This window comes from Rhinolophus ferrumequinum, chromosome 19 (genome assembly GCF_004115265.2).
Source record: "Rhinolophus ferrumequinum isolate MPI-CBG mRhiFer1 chromosome 19, mRhiFer1_v1.p, whole genome shotgun sequence".
Lineage (NCBI taxonomy): Eukaryota > Metazoa > Chordata > Mammalia > Chiroptera > Rhinolophidae > Rhinolophus > Rhinolophus ferrumequinum.
The window spans coordinates 5,761,516-5,781,779 of record NC_046302.1 but is presented as its reverse complement, the minus strand read 5'-3'; the positions used below and the strand labels follow the sequence as shown (position 1 = coordinate 5,781,779).

Genomic DNA, 20,264 nt, shown 5'->3' with positions numbered 1-20,264 from the left:
TTATCCCCCTCTGAATGGGCCATACTTTCCTGTTTCTGTATATGCCTTGTGATTTTTTTTGTTGCACACTGGACATTTGAATCTAATAATGTAGTAAACTCTGGAAAAGAGACTCTCCCTCTCCCCAGGGTATCCTGTTTTTTGTTATTGTTTTTGTGTATTATTTTTTTTGATTGTTGTAGCATGTCTCTGTGCTGAGGATCAGCCTGAGGTGTAAACTTAAGATCTTCTTTGGTCTTTTATGAGTTATTCCCTAATCATGCGTAGTCACTCTCTAACTTTTTTTTGCATACGCACCTGCTTTTGAATGTTCTAGTCTATAATGCCTAGGTTCCAAAAGGGGAAAAAGTGAAAAATGAAAAGGGGAGGGTGCCAGCCTTTTAATCCTGCAGAAGTTACTTGAGCTGGAGTGGGGGGTAGCTAGCAAAAATGCAACAATGGCTGCCCACCTCTTTGCATCTTTGGAGTCAGAAGCAGCAATTAGAGCACAGATTCCCAGTATTTGGAAGACAGGGTCTTTTTTGCCCACCTGGCTCCTGCAAACTGTGTGCAAGCTGGTTCCGGAAATAGTACACAATTATCTCTCATGTGACTGGGGGAGGAGAATAAGTAGCTGCTTCTAGGCTAAGAACTGACTGAAATTTACCACAGTTTACTATCCCAGTCTCCCCTTGAAAATTATAAGCCTTCAATAGACTCCAGAGTTCCAAAATAGTTATTTCTGACAGATTCTGCCAGTGCAATTGTCTAGGTGGGGCGAAAAATTCTTGGTACTTCCTATTCCACCATCTTCCCTGAATCCTCTCCCTTAATACATAATTTTTTTTCCTTTATAATGATCTTATAAATGAAAAAGAATACTAAAAGCATTTAGAAATCACTTAACTTTATATTCTGAAGTTAAAAAGAGTTTTTACTATCTACACATGTATGTGGGTATGGATATGTATCTATGTGTGAGGAGGAGGTGATAACAAGTGTGATTATTTAGAAGTTCTGGCTTAAATTCAGACAAGGAGGCAATTAATTTAAAATAAAAACATAGAGAATTAACTTATTCCCTACAACTATTATGTGTAAACGCAAATGTGACTGATCTAAGTTAAGAAGCTGAGGCCCAGTTATCAGTTTAGTCTTACCTTCTGATGTCCCTCTAGGAATATAACTGAATATTTCTATTCCTGACTAGTAAAATTCCAGGCTTAATTCTTTCTACCCTAAATGATCACAAGGCACTGGGATTCCCTATTCCAGGACAGGTGTATTATGTAAGGTATCTGACACTAGTTCTCTATGCCACAAATACTCACTCTTCCTTGCAGACACAGCCTCCAGTAAGGGATCTTCAAGGAAGGAGGGGGACACACTGCTGCTGCTGGCTGACTTGTGCAGAGTCTCTTCCTGAAATAGGTATGGGCAGAGAAATAGAGAGATTCCTCAGACTAATTAATAACATTTTACTCTTAAATATTTATTTTAACATGAGGCACCAAATTATAATGCCAAAAATTCATGGTAAGTAGAAGACAAAATAGAAGGGATCTAAAATTAGATATGTCTGAATTTGTGTCCTGGCTTTGTCACTTATTAGAGTGATGTGACATTGAGCAAGTTTCTTATCTTAGTTTCATCATTAATAAAAGAGGGTATTATAATACCACCTTTTCATATAGTTGTTGGAAGAATTAGATGAGCTAATGTATTCAAAATGCTAACACATTACCTGGCATACAATAAATGGTGGTTAATATAACTTAAGGAAAATATTTAACACATTTATAAAAGTAATAGATTGGGAACCCCACGAAGGTAGATGCCACATGTTTTGTTCATTGTTGTTACCTGGTATCAAACCCATCACTTAGTAATGAGTAAATATTTGTTGAATGAATAGATGAAAATAAACATTTCATGAAATGTCATGTGAATCTAGAAAAGTGTCTATATTGTCCCAAATAAAATTTAAATTCCTATTTCTAGTGAAAAGAGATTGTCTTAATTTGTTTTGGACTATACCAAAATGAAGTACAATATTTATTCATGAAAAATTTACTATCTACTCTATGACAGAATATACACTAACTACATGGCAACTTACTTCTATAATACCTATAGAAAACTGCTAAATATTTTTAAATATAAAAGAAAATTAGGTTAATATATTAATCTATGATTATGTAAGACAAATAGGGAAAATTCTCTTTGACCTACTTAGTTAAAGTGACTTTAAGAATCAGCCATTCACTAAAAACTGGCTTCACCTAAAACCTACTGCTGAAAGCATTAGTTTCAAACAAGCTGCAATTCAAAGGATCTGCTCAAAGAACAAGAGAAGAAAAAAGGCTGTGTAAACCACACAGTTCAAACAAAGAAGGTCTGAACAGTGACCTCCACACTCTTGATACTTACCGCAAAAAAAAAAATCAAGCAATGTAAGCAAAGCCTCAACCCCAGACACCACATAGGTCACACAAATCTCCATAAAAGCTAGCAAGCAACTAGAATGACCTCCTTCTGCTTATGGCAGGTCAAAAGAAAACAAAAGTCAAGAGTATCTCTTAGGAAAAGAAAAAAAAATGAGTCATACATAGCACTTCCCAAATAATTGTGAGTTGGGTGCTATCCTGATTTAAACAGCAGAAACCATCCCCCTGACTCACCTACTTCAGCCCACTTTTACTAGAAACAGTTTTTAAAGCCTAATGTTACAGAACTCTGAGACATATCCACACCTTTCAACCCATTCTCCTTCACTGATTTTAATTGCTCCCACTGTGAACAGCCAAAAACCTGTCCTGGGGCAGGTGGAATGAATGTAAGTTAGTCTGTAGGAGACAGAAAAGTTGTGGGGACACTGGTGTAATTCAGGGCCTTTTGGGATTTGTTCCCAGAGCTGTTGATGGTCCTCTGTCCCTGCATGCCCACTTCAGGCAGCTGCCAATTTTTTGACTACTTGAAAATGAATCTTCACCAGGATTAATTCCTGCCTGAGAGGAATCACAAAGACACCCAGAAGGGGAACCAGGGGACTTTCAGAGGTCAGATCTCCTTAGTGAGAGAATCTGTGTGGAATCTTGCTTGCCACTTGTCTGTAACATCTATTCCCAATGACGAAATGCTTTCTGCCTTTCTGAAGGAGTTTGATAGGTCTCTGACATCTCTGGAACATCAATCTTTTCTACGGCCTGGCCCAGGTTCTGAAATTTGCTTGTTGTATTGTCTGATCCATTACTAGTCTCTGACACTCACTAAGTTAGGCTTTCTCTGGTTCTACGTCCTAACCAGTGACCCTTAACCAGGTTCTTACTGCAATGGAGTCACTTTCAGAACTTTCAGTGCTTCACTGTTGCTTTGCTCCAAGGATGGCAATGTCACTGAAGGCTGCCAGTATCATCTTAGAGGCCAGTCTGGGCATCTAACTCATTTAACAGGAATGAAAATCTTCCTCTTCCTGAAAATAGTCCAGTGAATGTTCAGATAATAACTCCTTTATTTAGATTTCCTACTAAAAGCTTTGATTGGATATGGCTCTGATCAAAGCTTATCTTCATTTTTAAAATGTTACCTGGCATAAGCTAGCAGAGATTAATAAAATGAAGCCAGAAACATTGAAGTTAGATTTCTCAGAGGAGAAAAAAAAGAGTGATGGAAAAAAGGTCTGGTGTTGGGAGGTCTAGTTTAGTAGAGATTATGCTACTTAAAAAGTTATGTGACTTTTTACACTTGGTCTCTGTCTCTACTAAGGGCTCAGTTTTATCACTGAAAAATAATGATGTTGAACAAAATTTTAAGACCCCTTCCAGTTTAAATTTTTAAAAAGTCAGGCTTTTTCATATACTGCTAGTTGGAATACTGGCAAGTTAATGAGATATGCAATCTTTGGAGTTATACTTGGGTTTCAAATATGACTCTATCACTTACTAACTCCTTAACAATCTAAGTTCAAAGACAGTTTCTGCTTTTTCTTTCCTTATTTTTTATATAAAGATCATAAATACTTTCTAGGGTCTTTGTGAAGACTATGAATTTATAATACCTAAAGTATAACATAGTTATTAGCTCAATGAAAAGCAGGTATTATAGTTTTCTTTAAGGAACTTGGCAATATGTTTCAAGAGCTATAAAAATGTGCATTCTTTCATGTAGAAAATACTTCTAGAAATATTCTGAGAAAGATTTCAAAACAAAAATGTACCATAAGGATGTTTACAATAGTACTGCTATTTGTAATGGTGAAAAACTGGAAACAACCTAAATGTTCCAACATAGGGGACTGGTTAAATATGGTAAATTATTATGATGGAATACCACACGAGACATTAGGTACCATGTTGGAAAAGGGTATTTAATGAGATGGGAAAATGCTCATGATATTTTTTTTTAGGTAAAAAATGTGGGTCAGTTCTAGTTCTAGCAGAATGGCAGATTTGATAACCTATTTCTAAGGTCTAAAGAGATTTCTGGACTACTACAAATGGCCAAGCTTAACAACTAGCATCTTTCAAAATACACCAAGCCCAGCTTGAAGTTAATGCTTATTATTTAATTATTATTTAACTATTATTATTATTATTTAAATGTACAAAGCTGTCGGGTAAGTCTAAGAGAAAAAATCAGTTTGCTGGTTTTGCAACTGGAGTTCTTGACAGAAAGGGAAAAAAAAATGTATCTACCCGATTGAACAATGAACTTATGGCATTAAGAAAATTAAAATGCAGGCCAGTGTCTTACAGTTCTTAAAATTACTAAGACGGAGTTTTTGTTTTTACATAAAGCAGTTGAGTTTACATTGATAAAGTAACTAATTCATTAATATTCTATTTCATAAGCATATTTGATTTATAATAATATATTGACTGATTATAGGAAATTCGGAACTAAATAGGGATTATTTAAGTAGTAAACTGTTCTTTGTGATAATTTGAACCCAAGTTTAAGTTAAACCTCAAAGACAGCATTGGGCAATAGGAAATTTCTGGTGGACCTTGTAATCAAATAAAAAGCATATGTATAGGTGAGCAAAGGTGATATTCTGCAATGGTGGAAGGTATCTCTTAATATGAAGTCCCCATGGAAAAGGAAGTTAAATGAGATCATGTATGAAAGAGTTTATCATAAAGCTGGTATTTTGGTGGCAAGAAGGTATTTCTTAAAATGTGAAAGAAATCTCTAATGAGATAAAACATGGTAAGTTAAGAGGAAAAATTTAAACATGCATAATAGTATTTCCCACATAAGTAGGGCATAAAGTGCTCAGTTTGCAGCTGGAAACATCAATGCTTCTTCCTTAAGGGGAGGTTCTGGTCTCTCCTTTAAACACTGCAAATGCTTCAGTATGGAGGGTAGGCAAAGGGGCCTGTGCAAGGAGCAGGGGAGGCAGGCAGATCCATTAGCGAAAAGTTCAGTGTTAGCTGAGTACTGTAATTTCCTAGTGGAATACTACTTTTAGAATGGAAAAGGAATCTCACGTTGCTCTATAAGGCCTTAGGAGAGGGCCCAGAAAATGGTGGGTGGTGGTTGGCAGGGCTCTAGTCTCTGCTCTCCGTTTTTGCTGACAGACATTGCGCTTCTGTAGTTTTGATGTGAAAAAAAGTTTGGGTGCTTAAAAAGTTTGGAAAACACTCATTAATGGGAGGGAAGGAAGAAAAATGGGGAAACAGGTGATAAAACTGAGAGGATGGAAGAAAAAGAATAGGACCAGCTTTTCTGAGATTTCTCTTTATTTGGTCTGTACTTTCTTCTAACTATAGCCCCGAGCCTTGACTTAGTCTTATTCATGGTGCAACCTCAGCCAGGAGCTCATTAGATAAATCAGCATAGTTGATGTAAAGAAGAGAGGTTTGAATCAGATGCTTCTCCGCCCTCAGGGAAGTCTGGGTCAGTAGGGGAGAAATATAGAAAACTGCTGTGACTCTGCATGGCATGTGTCACACAACAAAGTTGGAAAACCTCTGCCAGGCTGTTCCGCTCACTTGCTTCTATAGCTCAAGTCCTACCTCTTCCATGAGGCTTCTCCATCTCCCCATCCCCGGTAGTGGCACACTACATCATACACTACACAGCCTCAGACAGCGCCTGGTAGGCCATGTGTGCTCACTAAACACATGTAATGATGCTCAGGTATATGTTTTATATATACCTGTTTTATATATATACATTTATACTATAAGCAATAGGAGGGCAAAGCTCATTGCATTTCTATCTCCCCCTTAGCTCTTACTGAAGGCATTCAATAAATATTTGAATGTGAAAAATGGAGTGGCAATGGGGAAAACAAAGTTGGTGAAAAGAATAAATGACGAGTTACAGAATATATAAAAAATAGGGAACAACATTACTATAAACTGTGAATGAAGACAGTTTGTGCAATGTGACGTGGGATGTATCTGTCTGTATTTGTGGTCATTTTTATAAGTGAGCAAATGTGACCTGAGATAAATCAATCTTGGTTGAGAAATTCCTTGACGTCAGGAATTAATTAAGGTGGGGAAACGAATACCTACCCATCAATTTGGAAAAGGCAGAATTCCTGAACATCTTTTCCATGTTCATACTTCTGGGCAGAACTGCCTGGTTCTATCATTGGAAGAGACCTGACGATCCTGGGATCAACTCCATCAACTCATTGGATGGAGGACACCGATGGCTGACAAGATGAGGGACCTGTCCTTGTGCCCTGTCTACACAGCCAGAGCCAGAACCCACGGCAGCTTCCATGTGGACAACTGTCATCACTAATTCACATTGTAAGGAAACGTAGTCTGAGTTTTGAGGTTACTTTGTTCATGTCTATGGAAATGTCAGTTAATTATCAGGCTTTACAACAGACATTCTTCTGATTTGGCTTTAATCAGTCGATAGATAACCTTGAAGTAGCTGAAGTTAAGAGAGCTTTTTAGGATGAACACAACGAATCTACCCTATTAAATTAAAGCCGAGTTTCATTAGTAGAAACTATTGAAACCTTGATTATTACGAAGTCCAAGTTTGAAATATAGTTGTTTAAAAATAAAGGCTTCTGGTTATCTGTGTTTTCTAAATGTTAAAGTTTGAACATATTTATAAGTTTTAAAATTACATTTAGAAGTTTTAAAAGTCTATATTCAGAAGTTTAAAAAAAAGAACATAGGCATTTGCACATTTAGTACCTTTGATTAATCTATCTATAGTACTTAAAAAAATGTCAATTTTAAATTGCAGCTGAAGGAAGGAAAATGCTTCGTGCCAGGCCCTTGTCTAAAATCATTCACTTTATTCCATGAATTTCAGATTTCCACTACCACTGACTAAGGAATTATGACTCACCCCGGCTTAAAATAGCAGCCAGTGACAAAGGTCGGAGTTAGCTGAAACCTAGCCCTTTTCAGCACCTCATTTCTTGCTTCATATCTGAATTGATGATGGGTATGTGTGCAAAAATGGTCTCCCTCTGATTAAGAGAACTGAGTCTAGCAAATCATCTCAAGATTTAGATTTGGGATTAGCACTATATCTTCAATAAAAGGACATCTAAGAAGATAGTACAGGCTGCCTACTAGTCTAATGATAGCCTGGTGTATAGTCTTGTCTCAGGAAGTGAGTGGAGGAGGACAAAGAAAGGAGTTAAAAGTGGGTCAGTGGATGTGAAGGAAGAGTGCTCCCTGTATCTATAAACCAATGCTGTCCCCACAGAGCTCTCTGTGAGGGTGGCATTGTTATCTGTACCATCCAGTATGGTCACCATTAGCCCCATGTAGCTACCAAGCACTTGAGAACTGGAACTGAACTGAGTTTTAAATTTATTTAATTTATTTTAAATTTTAATAGTTACAGTGGTTAGTGGCTACCATGATGGGTAGTGCCATGGTAGATGTTTTTTTAACTTAAGTTGTTGTTCTCACAGGTTAGTATGAATTTATCTAAATACATGAGTGTCTACTGGGTCTTCGGAACTGGGGATATAAAGTAAATTCAGCACAGTCCCTACTCCCAGGGAGCTGGCACTCTGGTGGGAGAGAGAGAAATCAACAGATAAGGATATTACAGTCTTAAGTGCCCTAACATAACAGAGAGATGGGAAGGTTATCACAGAAGCACAGGAGTCTTAATGGGTTAGTGGTATCAGGGAAAAGAGAAGGTGGGGTACATGCTGACTGTTAAAGAATGAACAGGAGTTAGGTGTGAGGGAGGGAGTCAGGAGTTAGGGCACAGAGGTGAAGAATGAGGGAATGTGCAGGAAGGAACAAATGGCTGAGTGCGGCTGAAGTGTAGAGTGTGAGGCAGGGAGTGGTAGAGCAAGCAACGGATCACCGAGGCTCTTACACATCTCATTAGAGAACACGAACTTAATCCTGTAAGTGGGGGGGAGCCTTCAAAAGCTTTTAAGTAGGATTGACAAAGACTTTGGTGGTGAGTGCAAGATGGAATTGGGGAAGCTAGGAAGAAGAAAGGTAAGATATGACTGATGAGAGAGAGACAGCACGTGTGAGAGAGTGCACACTGGTCAGTCAGTAATAAGGATATTTCTTTATTATTCTTAATGTTTGAAAAACATTTAGTAACAAAATTGTTATTCTTAGAATCTCCTAGATTAGGGGTGGAGACTGATGAAAGGGGAGTTAGAAAATAATTCCTTAGATTCCACCTTGGACGAATCTGGAGAGAATGGAGCCAGCAACCAAGATAGCAAACAGAAGACGAGAAGCTAGCTGTCTGTGTTGTTTGGTTTGGCAGGGGAGAGAGAGAAGGGAGGGAAGAATATAATTTTATTTTACACAAGCTGAGGATCAGGCAGTGGAGATACACCATACTGATGCTGCAGACAGAGGCTTGAGAGAGATTTGGGAAGCCTCAGCATCAGGACGGATGTTAGATTTTTCCCTCAAAGGGCAGTAGATGAAAGATGAAATTTGGAGAACACTAGCAAAGTTTTCTTTCTGAGGCTTGTCTGTTGCTATTACCGATACGGAAATAACAACTCTGTGTGTGTGTGTGTGTGTGTGTGTGTGTGTGTGTGTGTGTGTGAGAGAGAGAGAGAGAGAGAGAGAGTTTTAGAGAGAGAAATAAATGGATAATATTACAGTAAGTGTTTTTAATGGAAATGTTTTTCTTTTTCCTTTCCCGCAAAAAAGGGAAAGACATTTAAGATAATATGAGTCTGAAAATTGTTGACTTACTTTAACCCCACTATCATTGATGACTATATCAATATTTCAAAACTTATTCTATAAACTATGGGTACGATATTGGTCTTTACTAAGTAACAGTAAGTAATCCACTGTTTTATTTCCTGCTAAACTAATGAATTTTAATCCTAGCTTTACTGTTTGAAAAATAGGAAGGGATAAAGGAACAATTGAAGCAATGTGATTAGTAAACAAAGTCAGAGAGAGTTAGCATCCCGAACTTGGAATGAAGATTTGTGAAACAGGACCCCACGGGACCACACCTCAGAGTCAGAGCTGTCCAGTTCAGCCAGAGTTGGAGCTTTCAGGAGTTTCTTCCGCTGCACAGGTACCTGCTGCACATCATTTAACCCATTTTCTGTTTGTGATGTTAAACCTCCATTCACCATCGATGATTCCACCAAGTTCTTTGGAGAATCAGGGGTACTTCCATCTGGTAAAAGAAAGAAGAAAGCTTATTGTTTCTTGAGCCAGGAAAGGTAATCAGTGGACTAAATGTAGTTTTCACACAAATACAACACATAGGCTTGATACAAAAATGTCACGCAAATACAACACAGAGGCTTGATACAGTAATGCCTACACATATAAAACATTTTTGGCAGCTACTAACTGTTGGATTCAATTAAAGAAAACTGACTAATTATATATTCACACTTATAGATTAGAATTTAGAGCTGGCAGAAATCCTACAGATATAACTGACTTCACCTTCTTTATTTTCAAGAGGCCCAGAGAGGCTAAATTTACTTTATAGCCTTTAACGAGCTAGTGATAGATGGTTCAAAGTGATGGCATACATAAAGCCTTATTAGGCCTTATGGCTCTAAGATATGAAAATGGTTTGATTTAAAATAGCTAATAACCTATTTATATAAACATGAAACACAAAGAATTTTGGATATATTCCCTCTGATAAAACTGATTTAGATTATTCAGAGCTCAAATCTGGATGGAAAGGAAATATAACAAATGAAAGAAATGCAGCAGTACAGAGCAGAGTACAGAACACAGAGTACTGAGAACAGAGCACAGAGTACAGAATATAGAGTACAGATTATAGAGTACAGACACAGAGTATAGACTACAGAGTATAGAGTACAGAGCACAGAGCACATAGTACAGAGCACAGAGTGTAGAGTACAGATACAGAGTATAGAGTACAGAGCAGAGTACAGAGCACAGAACATGATAGTACAGATACAGAGTACTAAGCAGAGTATAGAGTACAGAGCATAGATGACAGAGTATAGATTGCTAGTTACCTAACCTCTTGTTTCCTCATCTGTTAAATGTGCTAAAAACAGACATGGCCTTGTTGTGAAGATTAAATAAGTTAACAATTGCAGATAAAATACTTAATACTGTGTGTAAAAAAGGCAGAGCACAATGAATGTTAGCAATAATTAATGCTGATCTGTATCTTTATTAGCAAGTTAACTAAGGCTCAGAGTCATTTAGCCAGAGTCACACAGCTGTGGCAGAGCTGATACCTGAGTTCTTATTAGTATTCATTCTAAAGGCTACTTTTATTTTGTTCTATAGCTTGTAATTTTCCAATGCAAGTGGAATTAATTTTTTTCAATATTTCAAATGAAGTGTTAAACATGGACTAAGTTTAATAACTAACTACTAAATCAGAGTATTTAACAATGAGGAAAAGCAGTCACTGCATAATTTAAGTTCTAAACCAGCACCACGAACTAATCTGTGAACATGGAACAGTCTGTGAAGCTCCTGTAGTTGGGGGTAAAGGGTACAACAGGCAATGAAGTGAAAAAGTCATGATTAAGGCTCCTTTAGGAAGGGAAAACATTGTAACTGAAGTTATTATAAAATATGCTATTAACAGTTTCCCCCCAACATATAATATTTATATGCTTGAAGTATAAGAGGTAGATTTCCACTAAACATTCAGCATTTGTGTGTTCTAATACAGCGTTCCTTGACATCATTTAAAAGAATCATGTACATTATTTACTATAAATGATATATATCTAATTTAATATTTACAATTTCTGCTTATTTTTAGATATCAAGAAGGCCAGAGAACATGCCCTTGTGAACTAGAATGGTTTGAGTAGGCAAGGAAGGAAGGAGGAAAAGAAAAAGGAAGGAAGTAGACATACCTGTCAATCATTAATCATTTTACATACAGTTTCTAATAGAAACCTTGACAACATATGCATTAATTTTGTTATTACCTTTCCAAGTATTAAGTAGCTAGAACAAATGCATAACTGGGGGAGGAGGTATGCTGAAGGGGAAAGAAGGGCAAAAGCAGTAAGTTTTTACACAAATTATAAAGTTTAAAATCTTTAAGTAAATCTTTCATAAGGAGGTGTAGAGAGCACTAGGCTGCCACAATTAGGAGAGTAACTTAAAAGTTTTCCAGAAAGCAAAGGAAAAAAATGATTGGGCTAATCGGTTAATTCATATTCAAGGAAAAAGGAAGTGTTTAAATATAGTCTTAAAGTATATTTTAAAAAATCTTACACCATAGTATATCTTATTTTACACACTTGGTATAGAATTGTTCATGTCATAGTAGTCTTTCAAGAGAAAGCACAATGTTAAAATTGCACACATCTCTCACCCCTCTTAGCTACCCTTATTCCAATCAAGGCTCCCAAATTGGAGGTATGGTGAGAAAAAGAACGTAGTGAGCTTCCCAAGTTTCATATTCCCAATCTGCCAGGTCAGAGCTTCCCTAAGGATGAAAACACTAGTAGTGCATAGAGGAACACTGCAACAGTTTTAATGGTTATATATTTATTTTACTGTTTCAGAAAAAAATAACTACTGTATCATATAAATAATTTTATGGATGTTTTTGCTTAAGAAATTTTAAAAAGTAATTTATAGATTGCTAGTTACCTAACCTCTTGTTTCCTCATCTGTTAAATGTGCTAAAAACAGACATTATCTATACTAGATGTTTAAATATTTACTCCTTTGTTTGTTAATTTTTCAACTTTGAGAAGAAATGCATTCCAATCTTTGCATTTAGGTTAGAAGAATGAATCAATCTTTTCCATTTATAATTTGGGACATTTTAATTGATTAGTCAAAATGCAACAATGAAAATATAAAAGTAGCACAAGAAATCAAGAATGAAGCACGTGGAAATCATGAAGTACACTAAGGTATGAAATAAATTACAGCAAATGATAAGCAGTGAAAGCAAACAAAAATGTTTTGCTCCTCTTATATCAAGGAGATTAAGCACCAAGAACTTTCTTCCCAACACAGAACCCATCATATAAGCTATAAGAAGACAAAGTACACCTATATCTCATGCATGTGGGCATGCATACTGTCTAGTTCAGCCACCTGTGCCCAACCTGTGTGAGCCAACAGTCAACGTGTTTGGGTAGCCAGCGGCTTTCATACAGTCCAACTGATGGAAACATCTTCAATGGATAGTTAGAAGAGAAAGTCTGTAATATATATGTACTGCATATATACTGCCAACTTTTGGGGAGTTGCAGTAACATATATATTCCAAAACATTTCTGAGTTTATTTTTCAGACCAAATTTTTTTACAGGATTACTCTGGTTGATAAAATGAAAAACTTTTCAAATGAATAAAGAAAACAGAAAAAGCTCTTCAGTGGTCAGTCAAAAGTAGTAAGTGAAGATTATAAAATATTTATCTGAGTTTCTTGAAAGTACAAATATTAGTCATGTCTGAGACCTACAAATATAAACAGAAATTTAAAAAACAGCTGGGAACAAGTTTAGCAGTTGAAAGGTATTCAGTAAATATTCATAGACAGAATTTGATACCAGAACTCTCTGACTCTTTAAATATGAATTTGTACATAAGGCATGCCAACAATTCCATTGCAAGTAAAAAAAAGTTCTGGAAGAAAATATTAGTCCCAACATCTTACCTCATTTTATTTTTAAAACAGCAGCTTCCAAAATTAAAAACTGTAACTTGCAAAATAATTTACTGGGATTAAGTTGGCTTGGAAAACTCGCTCGTATATAGTTTAAAAACTCAATTTAAAAGGAGGGCTGATTTTACAGATCAAGTTTAGTCATTAATATTTACTTGTTTCATTATTAATCCCTGTCTATTTAAAAGAAGGGGTCTCAACTTGTACTACAAACCTGGGGCACATATTTCAAAACCAAAGCCATTACAATACTTTTCTGTTTTTATAGTCTTAATCAGCACTCAGATTCATTTGTGACTGGTCTCTATCTACAGGAAGCACAGAGATAGAAAAGACAGCTCTTGCTCATCAACCGAGGAGCGGTGGTCCTCTGAAGGAGCTGACAGTTTTTAGTTTAGCTACTTAAGTGCTTTAGGGAATATGAAATGTCAAAACTGTTTCTTGACAGTTTTTTTCTGTAGTCTTAAGGCAAAGTTCTATTTTAGACTTTGACAGCATTGCTTTAGAAGAGTGGGTGAGTGGGAGCGACCATTAGGATCGACAGCCACATTCCATCACCATAGGTATACCATAATGGTTCTTCCACAGTCCCTTGGTAGGCAACAGATTTATTGCAGTTCTAATTTTTTTTAAAGTACATTGTTTTCAAATAAGCAGAAAGTATTTTTTTACTGACCACAGTTTAGAATAAGCCTTTCATTTTTCTTTTCTGACATGTTTGAAGAAGCAGATGAATGCAATGTATTTCATGGAAACCACAAAACCCACGTCAGGTGTGAAAGTGCCCTTTTTTTTTTTTTTTTTTTAACCTGACAAGTCAAAACTGTAAGATATGCTAAGAGGCCGCATTGCTGAAAAAAGAAAACAAACAATAAAAAGAAAGCAATTCAGCTGTTAGGAAAAAACACAGAGGATGAAAAAAAAAGGGAAGATTCAAGGAAACCCGGAGGGGCACATTTCAGACTTTTAAGGCACAAGGCAGTGAATAAAAATCTGAAATATAATGAAACCATGAGTCTTAGTTTCAACTCTACTAAGACTTGAAAAGGAATAACAATAAAAGAAAAAAAAAGTTTTTGAAGAACATGTTAAAAATGAAAGTATGATAAAGATACAAACATTTTAGAATCATAGTACAGGATTTTTTACTTAAATACAAAGTATATCAAAAGGAAAAAAGTAGCCATGTTTAAAAATAAGGTTTTAGGGAACATACAAAAATCTTTAAAATTTAAGCATAAACGTGTTCTTAAATAACTTATTTCAGGATGAAAATTTGGCTCTCTGCATAAAGGTGAAACATTTTATTTATTAAAAAATCTCACTCAGGAGCTAGCAGCATCACAACGCGCCAATAAACTGTCTATTGTAGGCAGTATAACCCAATAGTTGAAAAGAGGCTGTAGGAGACAGAATGCCTAAGTTTGAATCTCAGCTCTGCCACTTACTAGTAATGTGATTTTGGGCAAGTTACTTAACCTCTCTGTGCTTCAGTTACTTCATCTGTAAAGTGGTAATAATGGTACCTATCTCACGGGATTATTATGAAGATTAAATGATTTCATACAAAAATAGGTGCTCAGAATAATGCTTGGCACATAGTAAAAGTTCAATAAATATAATTTCTTAAGAATAAACTTATTTCCTGTTGAGATCATTCGTCTTTTAATTTTTATTACATAATAAAAACTAATGAACTGTATACTTTAAATGGGTGAATTTTATTGTAGGTAAATTGTATCTCAATAAAACTTTTTGAAAAGGTTATTACAAAGGTTAGATGAATTTGGGTACTCATGACAGTGAGAATTATCTATTGCCACTACAGACCAATTTCTTACCAGGACTGTCTATTCTATGACCTAAGCTTGGGGAGGACAGGTACCTTTGTGGTCAGAAGAGAACAGAACTTCAGGGCTAGTAGGGAGGGAAGTATAAGGCATATCAGGCAGAATGTCTCCCCAGTTGATATTTTCCAGGTAGCCTGCCTATAGAGTTCTAGCACCTAAATTTAATAGAATGTATCTCTTAATATGATTTTTGGCAGATGTTTTGAAAGGAACAATTTATATTTACAACCCAAAGCCTCAATATAGCATTTAAAAAAAATAATGCGAAGGAAAAGCATTGAGTTACACCCAAATATAACTTAGCAAGATGCCAGAATCATATGTAGATGTCTTAAAAAGCACTTATGTCAACAAAAGGGATGTGAATCTTAAATGGGCAAATAAAGCAATGTTTGTTAACAATCATCCTTATTGTTTGATGATCAGGAAATAATACTTTAGGTATTTCATCCTAATATATAAAAAAAGAATGTAACTTTTAAATAAGCATTTTACTGGGTTTTAATTGTCTCATAGGAAAGTGGTTTACGGATTTTATGTTGAGAGCAACCTTCCACACACCATTAAAACAACTCTGCATTTCTAAACTCAAATACGATTGCCTCTGGATTTCCCTAATTACATACAGAAAATAAAATGCTACATATTCTCAAAATACTCATCACTCTTCTCTAATATCTACTTTTTCTGTTCTTCTCTGATACATGAACATATCTTTTGAAATAAGACTGACTACTGCACAAGAAAGAGATGTTACTTGTTACTGTTTCTTGGAAGATGAGGTTCAGATCTTCCTCAAGTTCCATATACCACAGAGGACAACAATCGAGCGCCACAGCTACTAAGAGGTTTAGGAAAAAAGATGCTTTTAAAGGAACAACTTATATTTAAAACCCCAAATCTCAATACAGTATGAAATGTTCGGAAAAAGAAAATATCAGATATGAACAAAGACTATGTACAAGAATAGTAATTTCAGACTTAGTAGGAAAAAAATAGAAAGTTTGCAAAACTAGTGAAATAGATTTTAAAGAATACCACTTAGCCACGTGTAAGGATATCATGTCCTTATAAATAATGTTTTAAGTCATATTTAATGGAATAAGAAGATGTTTATGCCACATACAATGTCAAATGAAGAGAGCAGAACTGTACATACAGTTTTTGTTTCCATTTCATAATGCACAAGTAGATTTACAATGAATGCCTCTGGCTGTTGAAATTATGGGTAATATTTCTTCTTTAAACATTTACACATTTTTCCCATTTCAACATTGGGTTTCTACTTGCAATTACATGGAGGAGAAAGGTTTTAACAATATTTAGGGAAACATTTCTTCAAGTTAATTCTGCCAAACTTATCCTAACCAAATTCCCCAAAGCAAAACTGTATAGTAAGAACCAATATACAAATGTAGAAATAATGAGCCCAAATCCTCTATTGTCCAATTAAAATTCAAGATCAGTTTGAATGCAGTATTCTAGAAGTGAGTCTCTCATAGAACAATCACTTTCTATAACAGGTCAATTTTGGTTGTTGTGAAACACAAAGTTGTAAAGATATAATCAACAAAAAATTGGTATTTAATTATTTTAAAGTAGGGCTCCTATTAGTTAGTATCTAATTTGTTTAAAATACAACAGAAGAATATGTTTGTGATGACCTTCCAGGCAATGTTAGAGGCAATGAAGGATTGCTAATCTTGCCTTAAACTCCCTCAAATGGTCTCACTTAATGCCCTTTGATGGGCTGCTGTTAACACTCTTGTATATCTCTTGCAACATGACCGTGCATGACACTCCAGAGTCACTCTTCTTTCTATAAGTATCTGTGGGCAGGGAAAATGCCTTACTCATCTCTGTACTCAACTAGCTGGTACAGTGTTTAATAGAAAATAAAGGTTCAAAAAACTACTGGAAAAACAAAGAAACTAGAAGTCAGATATTACCCAAATCACACAAGCACATTATGCCTGTTTTGTCCCTTTTTCTATTCTATTGGTACTTCCATTGAAGTTTATAATCCCTATAATTACTCTTTACTCCTGTAAATCATGAAACTTACTTTCTCATGGCAATCTGTTTTACCTTATAGTTTTATTGAATCTTTTCTATTACCCCCATTATTCCTTCTTGAGGTATAGGAATTTTTTAAAGAAAAATCTATCCTTAAACTACCATCCTATAATAGCATTTCCCTCTTTTCCCAATGTTACTCTCTCTCAAAAAAAAATGTACATACATATGAGTACACTTTTTGAAATATGCATTTAAAAAAAAATATTTCAGGGGATTCACAGACCTTCCAGTCAAGGATTCCCAGGATAAGAACTCTTGGTTCACATGGTTCATATGTTTTGGCTCATTATTGTATAAATGTTCATATGGATTTGTCAGTTTGTATGCTTTATACATCATTTTTAAGAGACAGCACTTGATGCCATAAAAATTAGACAGGGATAACTTGATATAACTTTTACTTTGTACCTTTGTAATTGCAAGATACATTCAAATATTTCAACACCTATGAGAGTATTTGTTATAGCCTTGTTCCTGTACTAAGGACTGAGGACACAATAATGAACAAGACAGATATGGGTCCTGCCATCATGAAGGTCACAATAAAACAGAAGGGCCAACAGTAAAAGAATATCAATATGAAGTGATTGAAGAGTTCAGAGCTGGAAGCAGAGGGGGCAGCCAGAGCTGATACAATAAACTAGACAAGAGAAGCTTGGGTTAGGATAGTGACTGTTGGGCCCAAACAGCGTAAGACTAGGAAGACCCAGAAGTAGTAGGTTGGTGCAAAAGTAATTGCGGTATTTGCAATTATTTTTAACCTTTTAAACCACAGTTACTTTTGCACCAACCTATACAATCAACACGGCCTGGCTGTTAGGAGTCAAAGATCATGCTGAAGTTTGTGTCTTGAGTACCCTGAGATGGCAAACAGGAGATGGTTTAGAGAGGAAGCAGATGAGTTCACTTGTGGATGTGTTGGGCTTGTCTTGCTTGTAGGATATGAAGAGGCCCTATCTAGATGACAGATGATGTATGAGTCTGAACTTTTAGAGAAATCTGTGCTGTAGATTGGGAACTGGAAGACAGCCAGAAACAAAAACCATGGAAAAGGTTGTGGTTGAATAGGGAAAAGTGAGCCCAATATAGAAACTTGAAGGATCAAGAGGAGTGTGAGAGAGGTAGAAAAAGAAATCAGAGGAGAAAACTAGAGGAGTGTATGTCACAGAACTGATTCCTTTCCTGTGCAGGTGCAACTATAATCTATTTTCCTAAAGGAAGTTTCTCTAAATTCTTTGGGCACTTTACAAATTGGAAGAGAGCTATATAAACAAAATGTTTACAAATATTTTATAACATGGTCTATCTATAAACCATAATCAATGTGTGCTTATAGTACACATTAAAAAACATTAAATATAATAAATATAAAGGAAGTTTGGGAATAAGTTAAATGATAGCAGATAATAATTGATGTTTGATCACATAATGCCATATTTATAAACCCACAGTTAAGACACCAGAAACTTGAAGTAAAACTATACATCTATATTTCTAAAACATAACTTGTCTTGCATAAACAATTTATAAAGTATTTTGACCACAATCTTATTTAATTCTTACATAAAAGCCATAATGAAGGTTTAGAGAATTTTACCCCCCTTCTGCTGACACAGAAATCGATGATCAGAGAGGTAAAGACACTCTCCTAAAGCCACAGTCTAGAGACTGGCAGAGCTCTTTCCATTAAACCATAATGCTCCTGTATAGTTCAGTATCATATAGGGAAAGAATTCCTATTCCATGAATTTCAAGTAAGAGTGTGAGTGTGTGTGTGTGTGTGTGTGTGTGTGTGTGTGTGTGAGAGAGAGAGAGAGACAGAGAGAGAGAGAGAGAGAGAGAGAGAGAGAGAGAGAAGAAACGCATAAGTAATGAGAACTCCATAGACTATCTTGACTTTGTACCATTATGCCATTATTTTTCACTGGGCTGATTGAATAAAGACACTTTTTCAAGTGGATGACTCTAGAACAGGAGTGTGGTAAGTAGCTGACTCACCTAATCTACTACGTCTAATTTCTTCTGGTGAGATGGGCCGCAGCTTTCTTTCTGCTTTGATTTCTTCTAATATTCGTTCATGGAGGCTCCGTGGCCGTGGTGGAGTGGGTTTCAGCTTTCTGGCTGAAGCCTTGAAAAACAACCATGGTTGGAGACTTTGATTAGTTGTCCTTAAATAATTTTCAGTAAAGTCCATTCATACCGTATAGTATTATGAAATTGTATTTTATTGACTACAATATTGCTTAATAAAAGACTATTTCAAGTCATTATCAAGGTTCCTAAAGCAATAGGGAGATTGTTGAATTTCACAGTAATTTAGCTACGTGTGCTCAAATGATTTTAAGGAAACAGCTTTACTACAGTTATAATTACGTTCCCTATTTGCAAGCATTATAGGCAATCAACTGAAATGCAAGCTATACTTTAATACTATTATTGCTTTTGAAACTAACATTTTTGAGTAAGTCATCACAACCTTCTTAGATTATTAGTATTATCTTCATTCTATAGTTGAAGAAATAAAGGCTCTGGGAGGCTGATTAACTTGCTCAGACACATGTGGTTGCTAAATTTTGGAGCTAGCATACAAATCCAGGTTCATTTGACTCCATGCTTTCTGCTGTACCCTGACCTGCCTACTTAAAATCATTTCCTAGTTGGCCTCTTCTACTTTTAGAGATTTATAAAATGGATCTTAATTTTGCTAAATAAAATAAAATGTACTTAATTTTGCTTTAGATGTACACAAATTGGGACACGTACATAGGTTTGAGAGACTTTGGTGAGCACTGGCTATTGAGCTAAGGGGAAAAGACGTGAAGGACAGAGGAAACATAAACTAATATTAATCTAGATTAGAATATTCTGATTCCATGGTCACTAGAAAGAACTCTGTTAACCTAAGAAGATAATTAATATAAAAATAAATGTAAAGCAGGGTGCACTTACTGTAAAATAGTATCAAAATGACAATTTAATCAAGGAAGTTATTAGTACTATAAAGTAAACTGGAAGGGCAATCCATACTAGGAACAATTTGGTATTATATTTAGCCATTATTCTAGGAGGTGTTTGTTCAGATTTTGTACCATAACCCAGGTTGTTTTAAGTTAAAACATCCTAAGACAGCCTTGTACTGAATAAATTTTAAGTATTTTACTGTGACTTAAGTATAATTTACAGTTGGGCTTCATCATTCTGAGAATAAAAGCTCAATGTAAAAGCTAACCACTTTAAGAGATGAGTTCTAGAGACTACACCCTGG

The 20,264-nt window shown here is 35.6% G+C and overlaps 1 protein-coding gene across 2 annotated transcripts in view; it reads right to left on the bottom strand.

Annotated features, from left to right (window-relative positions):
- Nucleotides 1–20,264, bottom strand: part of SPIRE1 (spire type actin nucleation factor 1) — a 228,606-nt gene that overhangs the window by 26,119 nt on the left and 182,223 nt on the right. For both annotated transcript variants that reach the window (XM_033087714.1, XM_033087715.1), the window contains exons 8-10: nt 18,998–19,127; nt 9,428–9,597; nt 1,311–1,401 (exon numbers count right to left, since the gene is read on the bottom strand). In XM_033087714.1, the coding sequence (XP_032943605.1) occupies nt 1,311–1,401; nt 9,428–9,597; nt 18,998–19,127 (391 nt within the window). The remainder of the gene's footprint in view (nt 1–1,310; nt 1,402–9,427; nt 9,598–18,997; nt 19,128–20,264) is intronic.